Source organism: Emydura macquarii, unplaced genomic scaffold (genome assembly GCF_026122565.2).
Source record: "Emydura macquarii macquarii isolate MOO-44397 ecotype Brisbane River unplaced genomic scaffold, CSIRO-AGI_Emac_v2 contig_3530, whole genome shotgun sequence".
Taxonomy (NCBI): Eukaryota; Metazoa; Chordata; order Testudines; family Chelidae; genus Emydura; species Emydura macquarii.
The window spans coordinates 9,734,784-9,750,515 of NW_027133667.1; the positions used below are offsets into that span (position 1 = coordinate 9,734,784).

The following is a 15,732-nucleotide window of genomic DNA, read 5'->3' on the forward strand; positions in this document are numbered from 1 at the left end:
ATTCAAGCAGGGAAGAAGAGTCTTTGCAAACCTTTGATGTCAGAAGAGCTCTACCTGGACAGAACCAGCCACTTCCATAAATCCTCCCAGTTGTCCGTAGCAGTGGCAGACAGAATAAGAGGACAATCAGTCTCTGCCCAGAGAATTTCTTCCTGGAATGCCTCCTATATACACATATTGTATGTCTTGGCAAATGTCACCCTGCCTAGCAGAGTCGCAGCTCATTTGATGAGATTGGAATCAGCCTCATCAGCCTTTCTGGCACAGGTTTCAATTGCGGACATTTTTAGAACAACAACCTGGTTCTCGGTCCACACATCTGCCTCCCGTTATGATGTGGCTCAAGACTGTAGAGACCATGCTAGAGTTGGATAGGTTGTTCTCCAATCTTTATTGAAATAGACTCTGATCACAATTCCTGATCTTATAGCTTGTGAGTCACCAAGAGTGGAATGCACATGAGCAATCACTCAAAGAGGAAAAAAAGCCCAACAATTTACTAACCTGTTCAGGTACTGCTGTTTTTTTGAGATGTGTTCCACATGCCAATTCCATGACCTGCCCTGCTACATTGGAATTCTGGCAAGAAGGAACTGAAAGAGTCTAGGGGTAGCTCTGTCCATTCTATCCGCATGCAGTGGCACATAGCAGCAAAGGTATTGCCCAGGGTTTACAGAACCCAAAACAGTGATAAGTTAACTGGTTCTCTCCTGGTGGTGTCAGGAATAAATCAATGGAGGCACAGCTCATCCATGTGATAAATGATTGATACAAGCAAGAGTGCTTTCATCTAAAAAACTACTTTTTTAATTAGCTCTCAAGTACACATACATCACCTATGCTGTTGCAGAAGGTTTACAGCATTTCAAACATTTATATTTACCTAAAGTTAAGAAACGATTTTGAGGGATCAGCAGCTAGACTTCAAAGGGGGGCCATCCTTCCATCTGACTGCTAGAAAGCTTAGGTGCCAGATCATTGCCCAAAGAAAACATCCTTGGACTGCTCCAAAGCAAATTTTCTAACTAAACTATATAAATTTTCTCTGGACAAAGCACGTTACTCATAATAGCCTCTAATAGGCTAACAATTTCTCTAGCAATAGCCAATAACAATTCATTATTCTCCTTATCAGCAAAGCATTTCTAGTCATAACAACAATTAAACTTATCTGTTAGAGGTACTAAAACCAAAGCAGTCCAAACATTCCTTCTATTTTCACAGAACCAACCTCCCATTCTTATAGCAAAACTGCAAACATGCATTTTTTGGCTTGCCTCTCAGGGCCTAATATTTTCCTAGCTATCTGATGTTCGGTTTTCAGCTGGCAGTGGCTGAACACACAAGATGGCTGACTGCAGTACTGTCAAATTCTGGGGTACATACAGAAATGTCAAATTCTGGAGTTACATGGGAGACTTGAGCTGTCCAGAGAGTATCACTGAGGGGAAAAGTTTCCAATGGCCATGTGCTAGATACAGATGCCCAGAGTGGAATGGACATGTGCAACATATCTTGAAGAACTCAGTCACTGAACAGGTTGGTAACTGTTTTATTCAAATTATCCAAATTTCCCTTATCCAAAAATTCTACTTACCTGAATCCACAGTGTGTCCCCGTGTAGCCCTATGTTAGTTAGTAGAACTTCCTTTTATCTGAACTCCCCGTTATCCAAAAGTTTCAGATATCTCCCAGTTCATTTGGATAAATGGGGGTGTACTGTGTTGAAACCTGAGGGGAAAAGTAAACATTTTTCTTTATCCTCTTATTCAGCACCACCTAAAGAAGCATTCTAAGTGTTGTGCAAAAAGGGAATATTTTCAGAATTATTTCAAGAGATTTCCTCTTCTCCATGCTGATGTAATCTTGATAGCCCAGATGAAGACATCTACATACATTGACTAATCTAGATGGCATACAGTTGAAAATGTCTTTAAAAGAAACATTCTTTCCAAATAGTCCAGGAAGTTCATCAAGTTCGTCATGATTCAGTATTAACCAAAATCTATTTAGTGTTTTCGGTTGGTCCTGTCCATTTTGTAGGTCATTTTCAGGACTCCTCATTTACTGTAATTTCTAAAAATTCTATTTTAACTCTTCCTTTTCATGTTGCTCAGGTCTGCAGTTCATATACAGGTTGGTATTCTGTATGAGTAAATCAACTGAGCAATGCAGCACCCCTAAATCATTCATTTTCTTCCTGAACAATTGACCCTAACTTATTTGAGACTCTAATAGTGTCTCCAAAACAGGTGGCCATGCCATTGAAGACCAGGAACATCTTTGACTTCCATATCAGGAACAACAAATGGACCTTAGTGTCAAACAGAAACTGCCTGGAAAGAGCTACATACCTGATCCGAAGCCCATTCAAGTTAATGGAAAGATGGTCACTGACTTGAATGGGCTTTGGATGAGCTCCTGAAAAAACAAATCTTAACTAAAACATCATCAGAACCCTTTCAGTTAAGGAGAAGCAGGACTTCTCTACCAAAGCAACCCAAGGAGCTCACAATCTCATTATCCTATATCATTGCAGCCCATCTTTTTTTATGTAATGTTAATGTTTGTCTATTGTTTTTAAACAAAAAGCTATTTCATTTTATAACAATGTTGGGATTAGTTGTGTGGCATTAATCTCATAGTTACTAAACTATTGACTAGAGGTATGACAGCTAGTTATTATGTAGTAAACCAAACCAAAAGAAAAGGCTTGGTACTGTTTGATCTAACTGGATTGGGATGCAAAACAATTTTTTAATAATGTTCATTATTATACACAATGTATAAGTGAATAAAGGTATGTGGTTTTTATTTTTGGAATCAAATGCATCTTTTTTTTATGACTTCAGTTTTTAATAGTTGAGGCAATGTTGATCTGTGTACTGACTGAAAAAAAGAGTTGAGAGACGAGAGAACATCTTTCAATGTTTAAGACAAAGCATTTCATTAGAATAAAAAAAAAATCTGGTGTAACAGATTCCTATCTGCACCCTGAAATAGTTTCTTTTCTTGAAATTGGCTTCATTGATGCATTTATCTTCAGTTGTGTCCCATCCTCCCCCCCCTCCCCCGCGCGCGTGCACGCACACACGCACACACACACAGAGCAAGCAAGCCTGAGGGTTGTTGGTAATTGAATTCTGACATGTCAAATGATTTGAATGAACTCTGGTTGGGATGGAAGGAGGAGGAATGCGTAGGGTGAAGGTAATAAGGAATTACTGTCTCTACATTAAGGGAAATGAAAAGAGGTTAGCATTAATATCCTCCTAACATGTTAGTCCTGTCTGGTAAGCGGTGCTTACTCTAAAGGAAGCAACTGTTCAGTCTTAACAAATAAATCTGCTACTCTACTATAGTGAAAGGGACATGCTGTGTTGAAGGGGGAGGAAACTGCTTGCCTGAGGTGATAAATTTGAAACCTGAAATAGTCTTCTGTAGCTGAGAAGTGAAGAGACTCAGTAAATTCAGCAATTTAATTGCTGTGTGTACACTTTAGTAGAGTTACTGGAGCAACAAGTATTTTTATTTTTCATTTAAGTATGAGAGGAAGGGAGGATGGGTATAAACTTTTTAGATGTTTTTCCATGCTTGTTTCTTTGACCGCTCTCTTCTTACTGAATGTTTGGTTTGGAAGTGGGGCAGAAGAAGGTGTGTCTTACAACTACTGTGATATATTAGTACAATGATGATGACAGGACTGATGTGAGGAAGCTGAGTTCAGAAGGGCGGGAGGTCATCAGGGGAGTTACTTATGTGTTCAAGCTTCTAGTTAATATTTTGAAGTGCTGTTAGTTACATCTGTTGCTGCTTTTGCCTTAATCCTGCATGAATTTAGGAGTCTGAATCACACTTCTGATTCATGGGTGATGAAATCTTTTTACAGTAGTCTTCCCCCACATATCCCCCACACAAAAAAAATTACGGAAACCTAAGTTGCTCACTTCAGAGCATTATTACCAGCTGCATTCTCAGCAATGGCTGTCAGTCAATAGGTAAGACAGTGACCTAGTATGGTGGTACAGAATCATGGTCCCTGTTGGCTTTAACAAATACAGAAATGGTAATTTGGAACAGCTGAAGTAAAATGTTAAAGCTGTTGGCACCCTGTATGAACTGTTAAATGGTAAACCTGGATGTTAGTATTGGCATGAGTCTTTAGTCCTTCTAGGCTTTTACAAGTGAGAAGTGCTATACAATATCAACATACCATTCTGATTCGTGTTTGGGGCGCCAAACTCAAACTAACAGGAAAGAAGTGTCCAAGGCATGGTAGCTATCCGAGAGAAGCTGCCAGTTTCTCTTAATCTTAACCTGTTTTTCCTTTTATTTTGGTTCTGGGCCTTCTGCTTAACACTATCTATAGCTACCTCTCTTTCTTTTTTTCCCTTTCTTTTTTCTTCATATTTCTAAGGTGCAATGAAATCCACTTCAGTGTAAATCTGAGAGAGTAGCAAGGCATGTGGGGAGTACAGAATTTCATAATAGACCTGTTATTTCAATTAGCATTGGTCAGGATCATTCACCATTGTTACCTACATCTGCCGTATGCTTTAAATTGCTGTTGATGTTGAGTAAAGCTGATTCACTTTCACAGTGAATTTTAAACAATTGTCATAACTTTAAGTGTGATAGCACAGAAGATACCTAAGGACACAAACTCGGAAGGAATCAAAGGTTGACTGTGGATTTCCCAGACATTCATTGCAGATTCCTTGCATCATAATCTGAAACCTAGTTGCTATGATCCTTGCGGCTGCAGTAATAATGTGCATCCTTCCATGGTTTTTGTTAAGAACTTTCCCAATGAGTTATCAAAACAGGGTAAATAAATTCCGAGAATGTTGAGAATAAAGTTGTGCTTGAGTTAGTTTTAATTTATTCTGAATGGTGTTTTTCCCTCTTAAACTCTAAAAGAATTACATTGGCTCACACTAGTTTTACCACAGCCAAACAGAGTATTGTGACTGGATCATGTATACAATCTGTCTTTCTAGTATGCCTATTTTTTTGCAATTTGTAAATTCCTGGTGTTTCTCAATTTATATGTATTTTCGGGACAAGCATTTGGATGCAATTCTATTTTGCTACTAGGTTTACATCTGTTTGATATCATCTTACCCCAAAAGGGACTTTGACTTCATTGATGGTTCTCTGATCTCAGAAGCACTGGTGGAGCTATGTACTATTCTTGGGGTAGATATGGTTGTCCATTGTTAATCAATCAATGCACAAGCCATTATAGGGTTATAGTTTTGTGTGTGTTTGTTGCTGCTTTTCTGTGCCATTTCTTTACATTCGCAAACTAATTCAGTTGTTTTCCAGCCATGGAATTCGTTTCATCTGTATTTATTCCATTCACATTGGCAGCAGTGTGTTTTTTAGTGATGCTTAATGTGTGTCAGCTTCTGTGTAATTAATTCTTGGTGATACAAGCATGTTTCCCATCACATGCTTTGGAATGACATTTTACAGACATATTTGACTATCTGGAAGTGGCAGAGGGAGGTTGGGTCTTCCCCTTCTGTCTCACTGAGGTAGGTGGTCATGGAGATTTTGTTCTGAATAGTACTGTGTTTTCTGACTGTTTTCTTCTTTGCATGTTTCATTAACTTTTGCTGTCAAGCATATTTAAATTATGATTCTTTTATTTTAGTTGTTTTTTCTCTTCATTTCTCTATTTATTTTGTGTGTGTGTGTGTGTGCACGCACTGATATTTTGAAGGAATTTCTCAGTATAATTTAAACAGCATTGTCTGAATGGTGTTCTTATAGTTAGTCAGAAACTACTGTCAGTCTGCAAAAGCTCTCAGAACTTCATCTTATTGCAGGTCAAAATACCAAATGATACACTGTATAATTCAGGGGGAGACTGACAATTTGTTGTTTTTATTCTAGTAGTTTTGCCATCAACATCAGAATGTAATGAATGCATTTACCAGACTGCTTCTCTTCCCCTCCAATCACTACTGCAGAGAATTAGTTCACTTGTCTGGTGTATGAGCATCTGAAAAATCATGTGATTGCTATTTGTCTTTTTCTACCTTGGGCCATGCCCCATATCTGATTTCCTTTATCCAAAAAGAGGTATTGCTATTGCTTCTGATCATGTTGTAATGTTGTGACAGCTCTGCTCCTATATATGACTGCTGTTCATGGGTGGCTGGTAGAAATACATCTTGAATTTCTCAGAACATCTAAGAATTAAAAATTGATGTTTTTTCCCAAAAGTTCACCATAAACCAATGGAGTGACTCAGTAGGAAAAAGACAGTTGAAGTCAGCAATATCTTTTCCCCAGGATTACTGAATGTAAACAGAAAGCAAAAATAAAAACAACCAAGATTGTGGTTCAGCCTAAGACTGTAACCCCTGAACTGGGAGCCTAACTTTCCCACAGGTCTGCTCCCATCTGTGTCTTTTTCTTAACCCTCCTTTCCTTTCTGTAATAATGTCCTTGGGGAAGATTTTATGTATAATTTCTGTACTTTGCAGTTCACTCTACCATTTTATAACTATTCTGTTAGCATTGTTGTTAGCATGGTGCAGAATCTTGTGGTTGTATATGTTTCTGCATAGGACAAAAATATTGATTTATATCCATTTGTCACTTTGCTGAACAACTAAATGTTACTCAAGTCTGTCATTAAAGCGCCAAAAAGCTAATGCCGCTTATCATTCCACTCAGATCCTCTTGTAAGTGCAAAGCATTCTTATTTCTCCCTTCTTCTGGGGCCATGTCTAAATCCATTTGTAACACCTTATAATTATTATTGTGAAACTCAAAAACTCACATTAGAAGACTTTTTTCCTCCTGTGTTTGCATGTAGATCTCTAGTGAAAGTTGGAGATTTTTCTTTAGGTTTTTATAAATTGCCTAGTCATTGTAATATCTAGGTGCAAAACAGAAAAACCTGCAAGAAATATTTTTTCCCCCATAAAGGACCCCATGTATCACTTGGTTTTGCTACATACTACATAACTGATTTTTTTCAGATTTTTTTCTCTCCATTTCCATGTTTTACATCTAGAAACAACTCAAACCAAAAAGTCACTCCATTTTTGATGGAATGAAGAGCAAGGAACAGAATAATTAATGTTGTGGTCTAACAAAAACTCACTGTGCTATGCTTTGGAATACTAGTGCTGTGTGGGTTTGTCAGGCTCTGCTACTCATTTCTGACATTGACATCGTTTTATGGGGACATGTGAGAAGGCTCATAGTGGAGTAAACATGAGTTAGAGGAAATTCCCATGACTTTCTCAGCAGGTTTGCCTGAGGGACTGGAAGAACAAAGTTATAACTAAACTTTGCTTTCTGAATGGACTGTAGGTGGCTCATATGCTGAGTGTGAAGAGGATGATTGATTGACAGCTGTTTGTGTGAATGCACATGGTGCATTTTCCAATATTGCCTAGCATTCCAGCATCTGCATAAATCAGAAGATGCCTGTATGTCTGAGTGACATTTTAGGGAAAATAATTAAACGCATTCTGTAGAGATTTTGCTGATAACATTAATATGCAAAATATCTTTCTCACATTTATTTCAAATAGCAGTTCCAAATAGACATAGCTTCAAAGACTGTCACATGTAAGTACCATCGCACTGTTCCAGCCTGTTCTGACATCACGAATAGAACCCAGTAGCTCTTGCTTCTGTCCTCCAAAGTTCACTTTTTTGAACGGGGCAATTTACTGGGCTGGATACCTTGAACTTTTAAATGTTTGCCTGGGCATAGTAGAGTGTGTAGATTTAACTTTACATTCCAACCTCTTTCTTATAAAGCATTTTCCAGTTGCACACAGCTGTTTAGATGTTCATTACCAGATCCCACACAGTGAAATGGAATGGAAGATCCCAAACTACAGCTTAACTAGGGAGAAGACTCCAAAGAGTGTAGTCAACAACACTGACATAATGTAGACAAGCTAAATAAGCATTTTTCAAATTTGGCACAAGTAGCACTCTATGCTAAGGATTTGGGGGATTCGCTACTTCTTTCTATTTTGAGAGGAAGACTCTGAGTAGACTAACTGCACCCCCTAAGTAATTTTGAGACTATTGGAGGATTTTATCGGTGCATCGAAAGAACTCAGCGAGTGAAATCTTACTCATGCAACTTAAGTTTTTAATGTGAAAACCTGTCCATTAGTTTTGTGGGAAGCTCTAGTGTGACTGAACTGGCCATTGCTCCCCTATAAATCCATTTCATTTACATTCTTCTTTGAACAGCAAGCACTGTAAGAAAGTATTCTGAGTACCGTTTATAAAGCCTGCCAGGTGTTGTAGCCTGCCCTCTTTGTTGGACAAGTCCCATTAGTCTGTCTCCACTTGCTAGTGGTGCCAGAGATCTGCACAGCTCTCTTGACAGGCTGATACACTGCTGTGCTGAAACAGGATGATTAGAAGTGACAAGCTTGAAAGAGAGAACCAGCATCAGTCTGCATTGCTCAGCTCTCATGGGGGACACAACCCAATTTCTGGGAGATGGTCATCTAGGAATAGGTCAAGATTCTTCTTTAAACTCTAGTGAATAACATTAGCAGAATGGAGGATTCAGACCAAACCTTTTTCCAGACCTCTTCAAAATCAATTCTGTTATTCATCACACTTTGTCTGTGTGCTGTAAAATACTTCCAGAGAAACAGTGAGAGGATTTCAACACCAAGATCAGAAAGCACAGAAAACAAAAGCATAGATTTGCCACCACTTCTTCCATCATTTCAGCTGCTTCTCAGATAGCAAGTGGAACGTGAGAGTATGACACCTCCATTACAAAGCTTGCTACTGCTTGCTACTGCTACTGCAAGAAGTCCTTGTGGTTACTTTAAAATCAGATCTTTTATGCTGGTGTTTACTCTGTGAGCTAACATAGCCTGCAAGACAAGAGATGGATAGAATATGTCCCCAGCTTGCCTGTTTTAATTATGATTTTTAAATCAGTGGCTGCCACACTTCAAGAAATCAGATTATCCTGATCAGCATAAAGTTGCTTGTCTTTCAATCTTATGGCCAAGCAATCACTACAGAGACAGGAATGTATGTTTACTGTCAGAAATATCTCTTGGTAAAAACTGGAGTTCAGTTCCCTCGGTACTACTTTTTCCAAATTACATTGTATGTATAAACAAGAAGTTTTTGATGTTTCCTCCTGACTGTGTAGTTCACTTCAGTGGCCTTTGAATATATGCAGAGCACCTGAGCTTGCAGCTGTTGAAGATAGTCTTAATCAAAGAATGACATATACGGGGATATTACAGTTCAGATGCCTGAGATCTAAATTGGATTTCCCAGCAGAACTTCAAGTGGGTTTTTCATGCAACAGTATTTGATGAAAAACTGAAGCTAGACTTGGCTGAAACTGTATGGACATCTGCCCTATTTTCTTGCTAGGTTAACATTTGCTTCATACAATAAAACATTTTTTTTTCCATCTGGACATGGTGAACTGCAAAACTGCCATGCTGTGTTTCCCTTCTGCCACGCCTGCCTGTGAGAATGTGAGTGCATGAGGGAATCCAAATGCCTGCTACTGTCCCACCACTTCTGGCTATTAAGCTTCTTTGGGAACTGCACACTAACCTTTTCTTTACAAACAACTCTTTCATACCTGTGTTGCCTGATCTGAAAAGATTGTGATTCCACAGTTGCAGACGGCAAGCACACCTGTCTTGCTTTGCTAGATATTTCCTTTACTATATTATGCACTTCCTCTTCCTCTTCCTTCACTTCATCATTCCTTCCTTTTTGCGAAGATATTTTGATGTGGAATTGCACCCTGGGAGGGAGAGCAGCTATTTAGTTGGCATAGCACTTAATTGATTAATGGGCTCTGATTCTTATTTCCAAATTAGTCTACTTTATCTGGTCTCCCATCATTTTCCAGGGTAACCTACGTAAAAAGGATGATCGGATTGAAGAACTGGAAGAGGCGCTGAGAGAGAGTGTGCAGATAACTGCAGAACGGGAAATGGTGCTAGCACAAGAGGAATCAGCCAGGACTAATGCTGAGAAACAGGTCTGCAATCTTATACAGTCACTGGTATTGCTGTTGGGCAAATAAGAGGTACAGCCTGACAATAAAGTAGTAGTAATCATTCTTTGCCCTTGAATAGTGCCTTGTCTTCTGGGGATCCTAAAGCACTGTGCAAACCTCAACTAACAGGTTCTATTTCTGTTCTTTCCTGAAACTGAAAATTAGTGTGTGATGTTCTGTGCTTTGAAAGAGAGGTTTGTGTAACATTCCCCTCTGACATGTGTAAACATCAAGTATATATTCCTGTGTGTAAACATGTTCACACATACTGTACTATATTTGTTGTATTATTATTAATTTGTATTACCTTAGCATGTAGGAGCATTAGTCATAGACCCAAGTCACCATTGTGCTAGGCACAGTACAGACACAGAACAAAAGGATGATCCCTATCCCAAAGTGTTTACAATCTAAGTGAAAGACAAGGGACAATGGAGGAGGGGGGGAATACAAAGAAACAATGAGACATTACTGGTCAGCATGAGGGGCAGTAGTCTCAGTACACCAGCATCTTAGCCAGTGTCAATTTTTTTGTAGGCACAATGGAAAAGGAGTTGTAAGGAGTGTTTTGAAGGAAGATTGTGTTAGTTTTGTGGATGATTATTGGAAGCTCCTCCCAGTCACAAGGGGCAGCATGGGGGAAAGCATGAAGGTTTTGATAGAGGCTGGTATCATGGCCTCGTCAGAGGCGGGAGTTGACATCTCGATAGTGAATGAAAAATGATAGGTAGCGTGGGGATAGGCCATGAAGGACCTTGCAAGAGAAGACAAGTTTCTTATATTTCATGCAGTTGAAAAGAGGGGATCTACGGGAGGGATGCAAAGAGAAGGGGACGTGGTCAAAGCAATGGCCTAGGAAATTGATCTTTGTGGCAGCATTCAGAATGGATATTGGGGGGGCAAGAGTATAATTGTATTTATCAAGACCAGAGAGAAGGATGTTGTAGTAATTGAGACATGAGATGATGAGAGCTTAGACAAGAGTTTTGATTCTGTGGATGGAGGAGAAAGGCTGTTTCTTAGATAGGTTATACAGAAAGAATCTGTGAGATTTAGACATAGCGTGGAGGTGAGGACCTAGAGAGACGTCCAAGTTGAAGAGAACACCCAGGTTGTGGACCTTCCTGACTGGCAGGATAGTGGTATTCACAGTGATTGAGAGATTAACTAGCAGGGAGATTAAGAGCTGTGTGTTAGCTATGTTGATCTTGAGCTGACGGCTAGATATCCACAATAAGTCAGAGAGATGCCAAGATTTTAGTTTAGACAGAAGGAGAGAGGTCTGGATTAGAGGTAGATCTGTGAGTTGTCACCAAAGGGACTAGTTGTATTTGTGGATGAGATTACCCAGAAGTAAAGTATAGAGGAACAAAAGTAGATCCTTTTGGAAACACCACAGAAAGTTGGGGGTGGGGGAATGAGTAGGATCTTCTGAAGGACATGCTGAAGGAGATTAGAGAGTTAGGCAAGGACAAACTCACAGAATCCAAGGGAGAAAAGAAGAAGAGCATAGTAGAATTGTCAACTGCCTTTGACACTGATGAGGATGTGGATGGAGTACTGGTTGTGAGTTTGGTTAGGAAGAGGTCAACTAAAGACTTTGGCAAGAGCACTTTCAGTGGACTGTCCAGGGCAAAAGCAGGATTAGAGAGGGGGATGTAGGATGGAATTGAAGGCAGAGATGCCAGATAGCAATTGTAATCAGCACATTACATGGACATTAGAGATGAAATGGAGATGGGCCAGCAGTTGGAGAGGCAAGTGAGGTCAATGATGGGTTTTTTAAGATTGGAGAGACTAAAGTGTGATTGTATTGTGAGGAGAAAGAAAGGTTAAGGGCAAGGGGATGAGAGTGGGCATTAGAGAGATCAGAGGATGTGGTCACTGTGGCAAATGGAGGAGTTAAAGGAGGAGAGCAGATGAGAAACTTATGTATCTATGACATGGAAGGAGGAGGAGAGAGTTGTAGGAAGGAAAGGGAAGCCAAGGGGAGGGAAGGGATCATGTTGTTTTTTCATTTTTCTCTTGGAAGTAATCAGAGAGAGAAGTGAAGGATTTGAGGAGTGGTTAAGGTAGCAGTTGGGATTGCAAGTGTGGATTCATTGAACTTGGGGAAGTAAAGTTGTTTAGCGAGGGAGATAACAGAACTGAAAGAGGGGAGAATGGATTTCTAGTAGAGGAAGTCAGCCTGGTCACAGGAATTCCACCACAGATGTTCTGCAGCACAAGATTAGGAGCAGAGGAAGCAAAAGTTGAGGGTGGGTCAGGGGCTGTGAGAGATGGAGGGGCAGAATTTACAAGTAGAAGAGAGCAGCAGAGGAGTCAGGTATGAAGGAAAATGAAACATGGATATCAAGTGAAGAGAGGGCTGAGTAAATGAGAAGCCATCAAGGTTGATGGACTGAAAAGGCACAGAAGGTGACAAGGCATGAGAGGGTTGCTGATGGGCAATGCTAAAAGAGGGGGAACTCAGCAACAGAGAGTGTAGTGCTTGGTGAAAAACAACTCAAGTGAACATCTCTTTTGATGAATGGGAAAGTTGAACCAAAGCTGCAGGTCAAATGAAGAGGTGAAGGCAAAGAAATGTGCAGCCAAAGGGTGGGGTTGGTCATTAACATGGAAGATAGTCACTGAAGATGTGTGGGAGATTTTAAGGAGAGGAAGAAAGAGAACCAGGAGCTGAAAGCAGAGGAGGGCTCATAGGGAGGAGTTGGATGGATGGTAGATGACAGCAACATGGAGGGGGAAAGAAGGATTGAATGCACTGCTGTTCAAAAGAAGAAAAAGGAGAGGAGAGAGGTATAGGAAGAGGCAAGAATGGGAGAGAAGACCAACACCCCTGACAAGGTCATTTATGATATCAGTGTTTTATTCCAACAGGGTTGTGAACTCTGGGGTTCTTAACCAATGCTATATTACTAACAGACAGTATTAAGAGAAAAACAACCCTGTTAATCAGTGACTTGGTGTAGCACCAGGACAGCTGCTCTTTCCTATTTTACCTGACAGTGTTTTGCTTCGGTATCTATTAAATGCAGTTAGGTAGTGGGGAGGAATGGCAAATAGCCATTGTTCTAGGTGGAAAGGGGATTTCCTTTCAGTTGTTTAACCTTCTCACATTCCTTCCTTCACTTTAAAAATGTCCTCATTGTTTCCCATTCTGTGGAGGTTTATATAAATTATGAACACAAATCTCTCTGAAAATTGAGAGTTTTACAAGTCTGGGGCTCTGTTTTTGTTTTGAAGATTAATGACATTCTTTTATATGTTTCAACTATAATAATACATTAGTGTCAGCCTTAGATTGAATATAGGTGTGATGCATGTGTCTGGGTTTTAAAATTTTTAAGTTGCCCAAACTGATTATGATTTGCTTTTAATTGCATGCTTTTTCTTCCCTCTATTCTGCATATCTTATTTTCTACCATTCTGCAACTCATTGCCTGTCTGAAGCTGTTAAATGAAACAGTGCATGAGGCAAACCATTTTGGCTTTAAATGGTTCAAGGTATGAGGAACCCTCATTTATGTACATCCCTCCCCTCCTCTTTACTTTAATACTGTGTGTAATCCTCAGTCATATCTAGCCATCCTTTCTGCCATCTCACATGCTGTGCCTCCCTGTACAGTAGTGCTCTCTGTAGATCTTTCTAAATTCACTGAAAGCAAAAATTATACTTCTTTTGCAAGAATTATATTCTCCATTAACCTACTCAGGAATCCAGAATTCTCAGACATGGTGCCTAGAGAGTGGTCCCAAATCAACTGCAATGAGCCACTGCACCCTTACATACATGAGAACAGTTGCATGTAAATTAAACTTCTTTTGATTCCATCACAGCCACTCCTGCTTAGAAGAGAAAACTCAATCTGACAGCAGACTGACTGAGTGGGAAACAGAAATAAGAGTCTGAATGATGGTTTCACCATTCTAAGTAATAGGATAATTCAGAAATTTGAGGTCCTAATAATGGATCAGAGTAATCCAGGAAGATTATAAAACAGATCTGATCTTTTTCTATATCCCAGAATCAGGACTCTTGCTACTCTCACAACCCTGGCCAAAAGAGGTATTACATACCTTTCCTTCAATGAGAGAGGAAAGATAGTCCAATTATTAGGGCACTAGTTAGTGAGTCAGGAGACACTGGTTCAATTCCCTGCTGTGCCACATACTTTCTGTGTGACTATGAGGTGCTCAGATACTACTGGATTGAGGGCCATATAAGCAGCCAAGCTACAGTGTCCAGAACAGTATGAAACATCAAGCAGGAGAATGCATCTGTGATCCTGCTCGTCTGAAGCCTGACAGTCTGATGCCCTGACCAAGCAAGGTCTGACTGCTAGGCAGTGGTGTACCAAGAGGGGGGCCATATCCCTGGGCACCGGCCGGAGGGTGGGCGCCGGCCGGGCCCTTGGAGGTGGAGCCATTCCCCACTGACATCCCCAGACAACCTGGCCCCTCTGCCTCCCGGCTCCTCCACCCCCACACTGGGCGCAAGGAGGGAGCTGCAGAGATCCCAGTCATGAAGGGGCCAGGCAGCCAAAGGCAGGGCTCTGGGATAGAGCCTGTCACACACACCGCTGCCGGGCGCCCCCTCATACTTACATTTGCACCACCCCCATCCCCCATTGGTGGCAGTGGCAGTACCCCGCTGGGTGGGGAAGGTCTGCGGGCCTGTTTCCTGCTGTCCCCCACTTGTCCTCCCCACCGCACCCACTGCCTCAGGTGCCACCGACCGGGGGGGTGGGGGTGGCGGGGGCAGGAGTGCAAATGTAAGTATTGGACCCTGAGTGCTGGAAACCCACTGTATGCCACTTCTGCTAGACCTTTGAAAGGTTATTGTTTATTTAGAGAGACTGGATAAAGTTCTACAGGATAGAGCAGAGGTCTGAGTTTCAGAGAATAAAAAGTCTTATTCATCTGTTTCAAGAGACTGTATTCAGCTCACTGAAGTCGCTGTTCAGACTTGTTTAGGAGATCCTTTCCAGCTAGAACTAAGGTTCTTCTTTGCGTGCTGGTCCCTATGTGGATTCCAGACGTGGGTGCGCGTGCACGTCATGCGTTGGAGCTGCAACTTTTCAAAGCAGTGTTTGTTGACCCACATGCATGCCCCGCGTTGTCCACATGGTATGTCCGAGATCTCCTGTGTCTGCATGGGTCAATACCCCCTCAGTTTCCTCTTACCGCCACATGGCTAGAGTCAGAACGGTCCTCTTCTCCTTCCACAAAGCTACATAGCAAAAACAAAATTATAATGTTAATATATTTTGTTTCATACTATTCATAAATAGTATAGTTTGAGATTATAGTTGTAGTTAGTTTGTTAAGAACAATAGTTTCCAAGTTCTACCCTCTCTGGGGCAGTCCACCGTGTGCAGGGAATTATGCCCAGACAAGAACTGGGTTCAAGAACTGTATCACATGCCTGTGATCGTTCTTGCTGAGCACCAAGCACCAACGACACCTCTGTTGCCTTGGTGAGACCCACATTGTCATGTGGTGCTCGATTTGTCACTTTTTTCCTTCGAGAACCAATGAGGCAAGAAAACTCTGGCTTAAGAAACATCTTATGGAGGAGACAGTGCAGCTACATGTGCACCCTGAAGTGGCACTGACAGACTCGATGGAACGTCCAGCCACATCGGCAGTGACCGCGTCCCCAGTTGCGACACCAGCAGTACCGGCAG

At 40.9% G+C, this 15,732-nt stretch overlaps 1 protein-coding gene across 13 annotated transcripts in view; it reads left to right on the forward strand.

Annotated features, from left to right (window-relative positions):
• The window catches only part of ERC1 (ELKS/RAB6-interacting/CAST family member 1), a 530,012-nt gene that overhangs the window by 308,948 nt on the left and 205,332 nt on the right, over positions 1-15,732 (forward strand). For 9 of the 13 annotated variants that reach the window (XM_067536284.1, XM_067536285.1, XM_067536286.1 and 6 more), the window contains one exon: positions 9,893-10,024. The exons of the other annotated variants lie outside the window; for them this stretch is intronic. In XM_067536284.1, the coding sequence (XP_067392385.1) occupies positions 9,893-10,024 (132 nt within the window). The remainder of the gene's footprint in view (positions 1-9,892; positions 10,025-15,732) is intronic. 13 annotated transcript variants of the gene reach the window in all.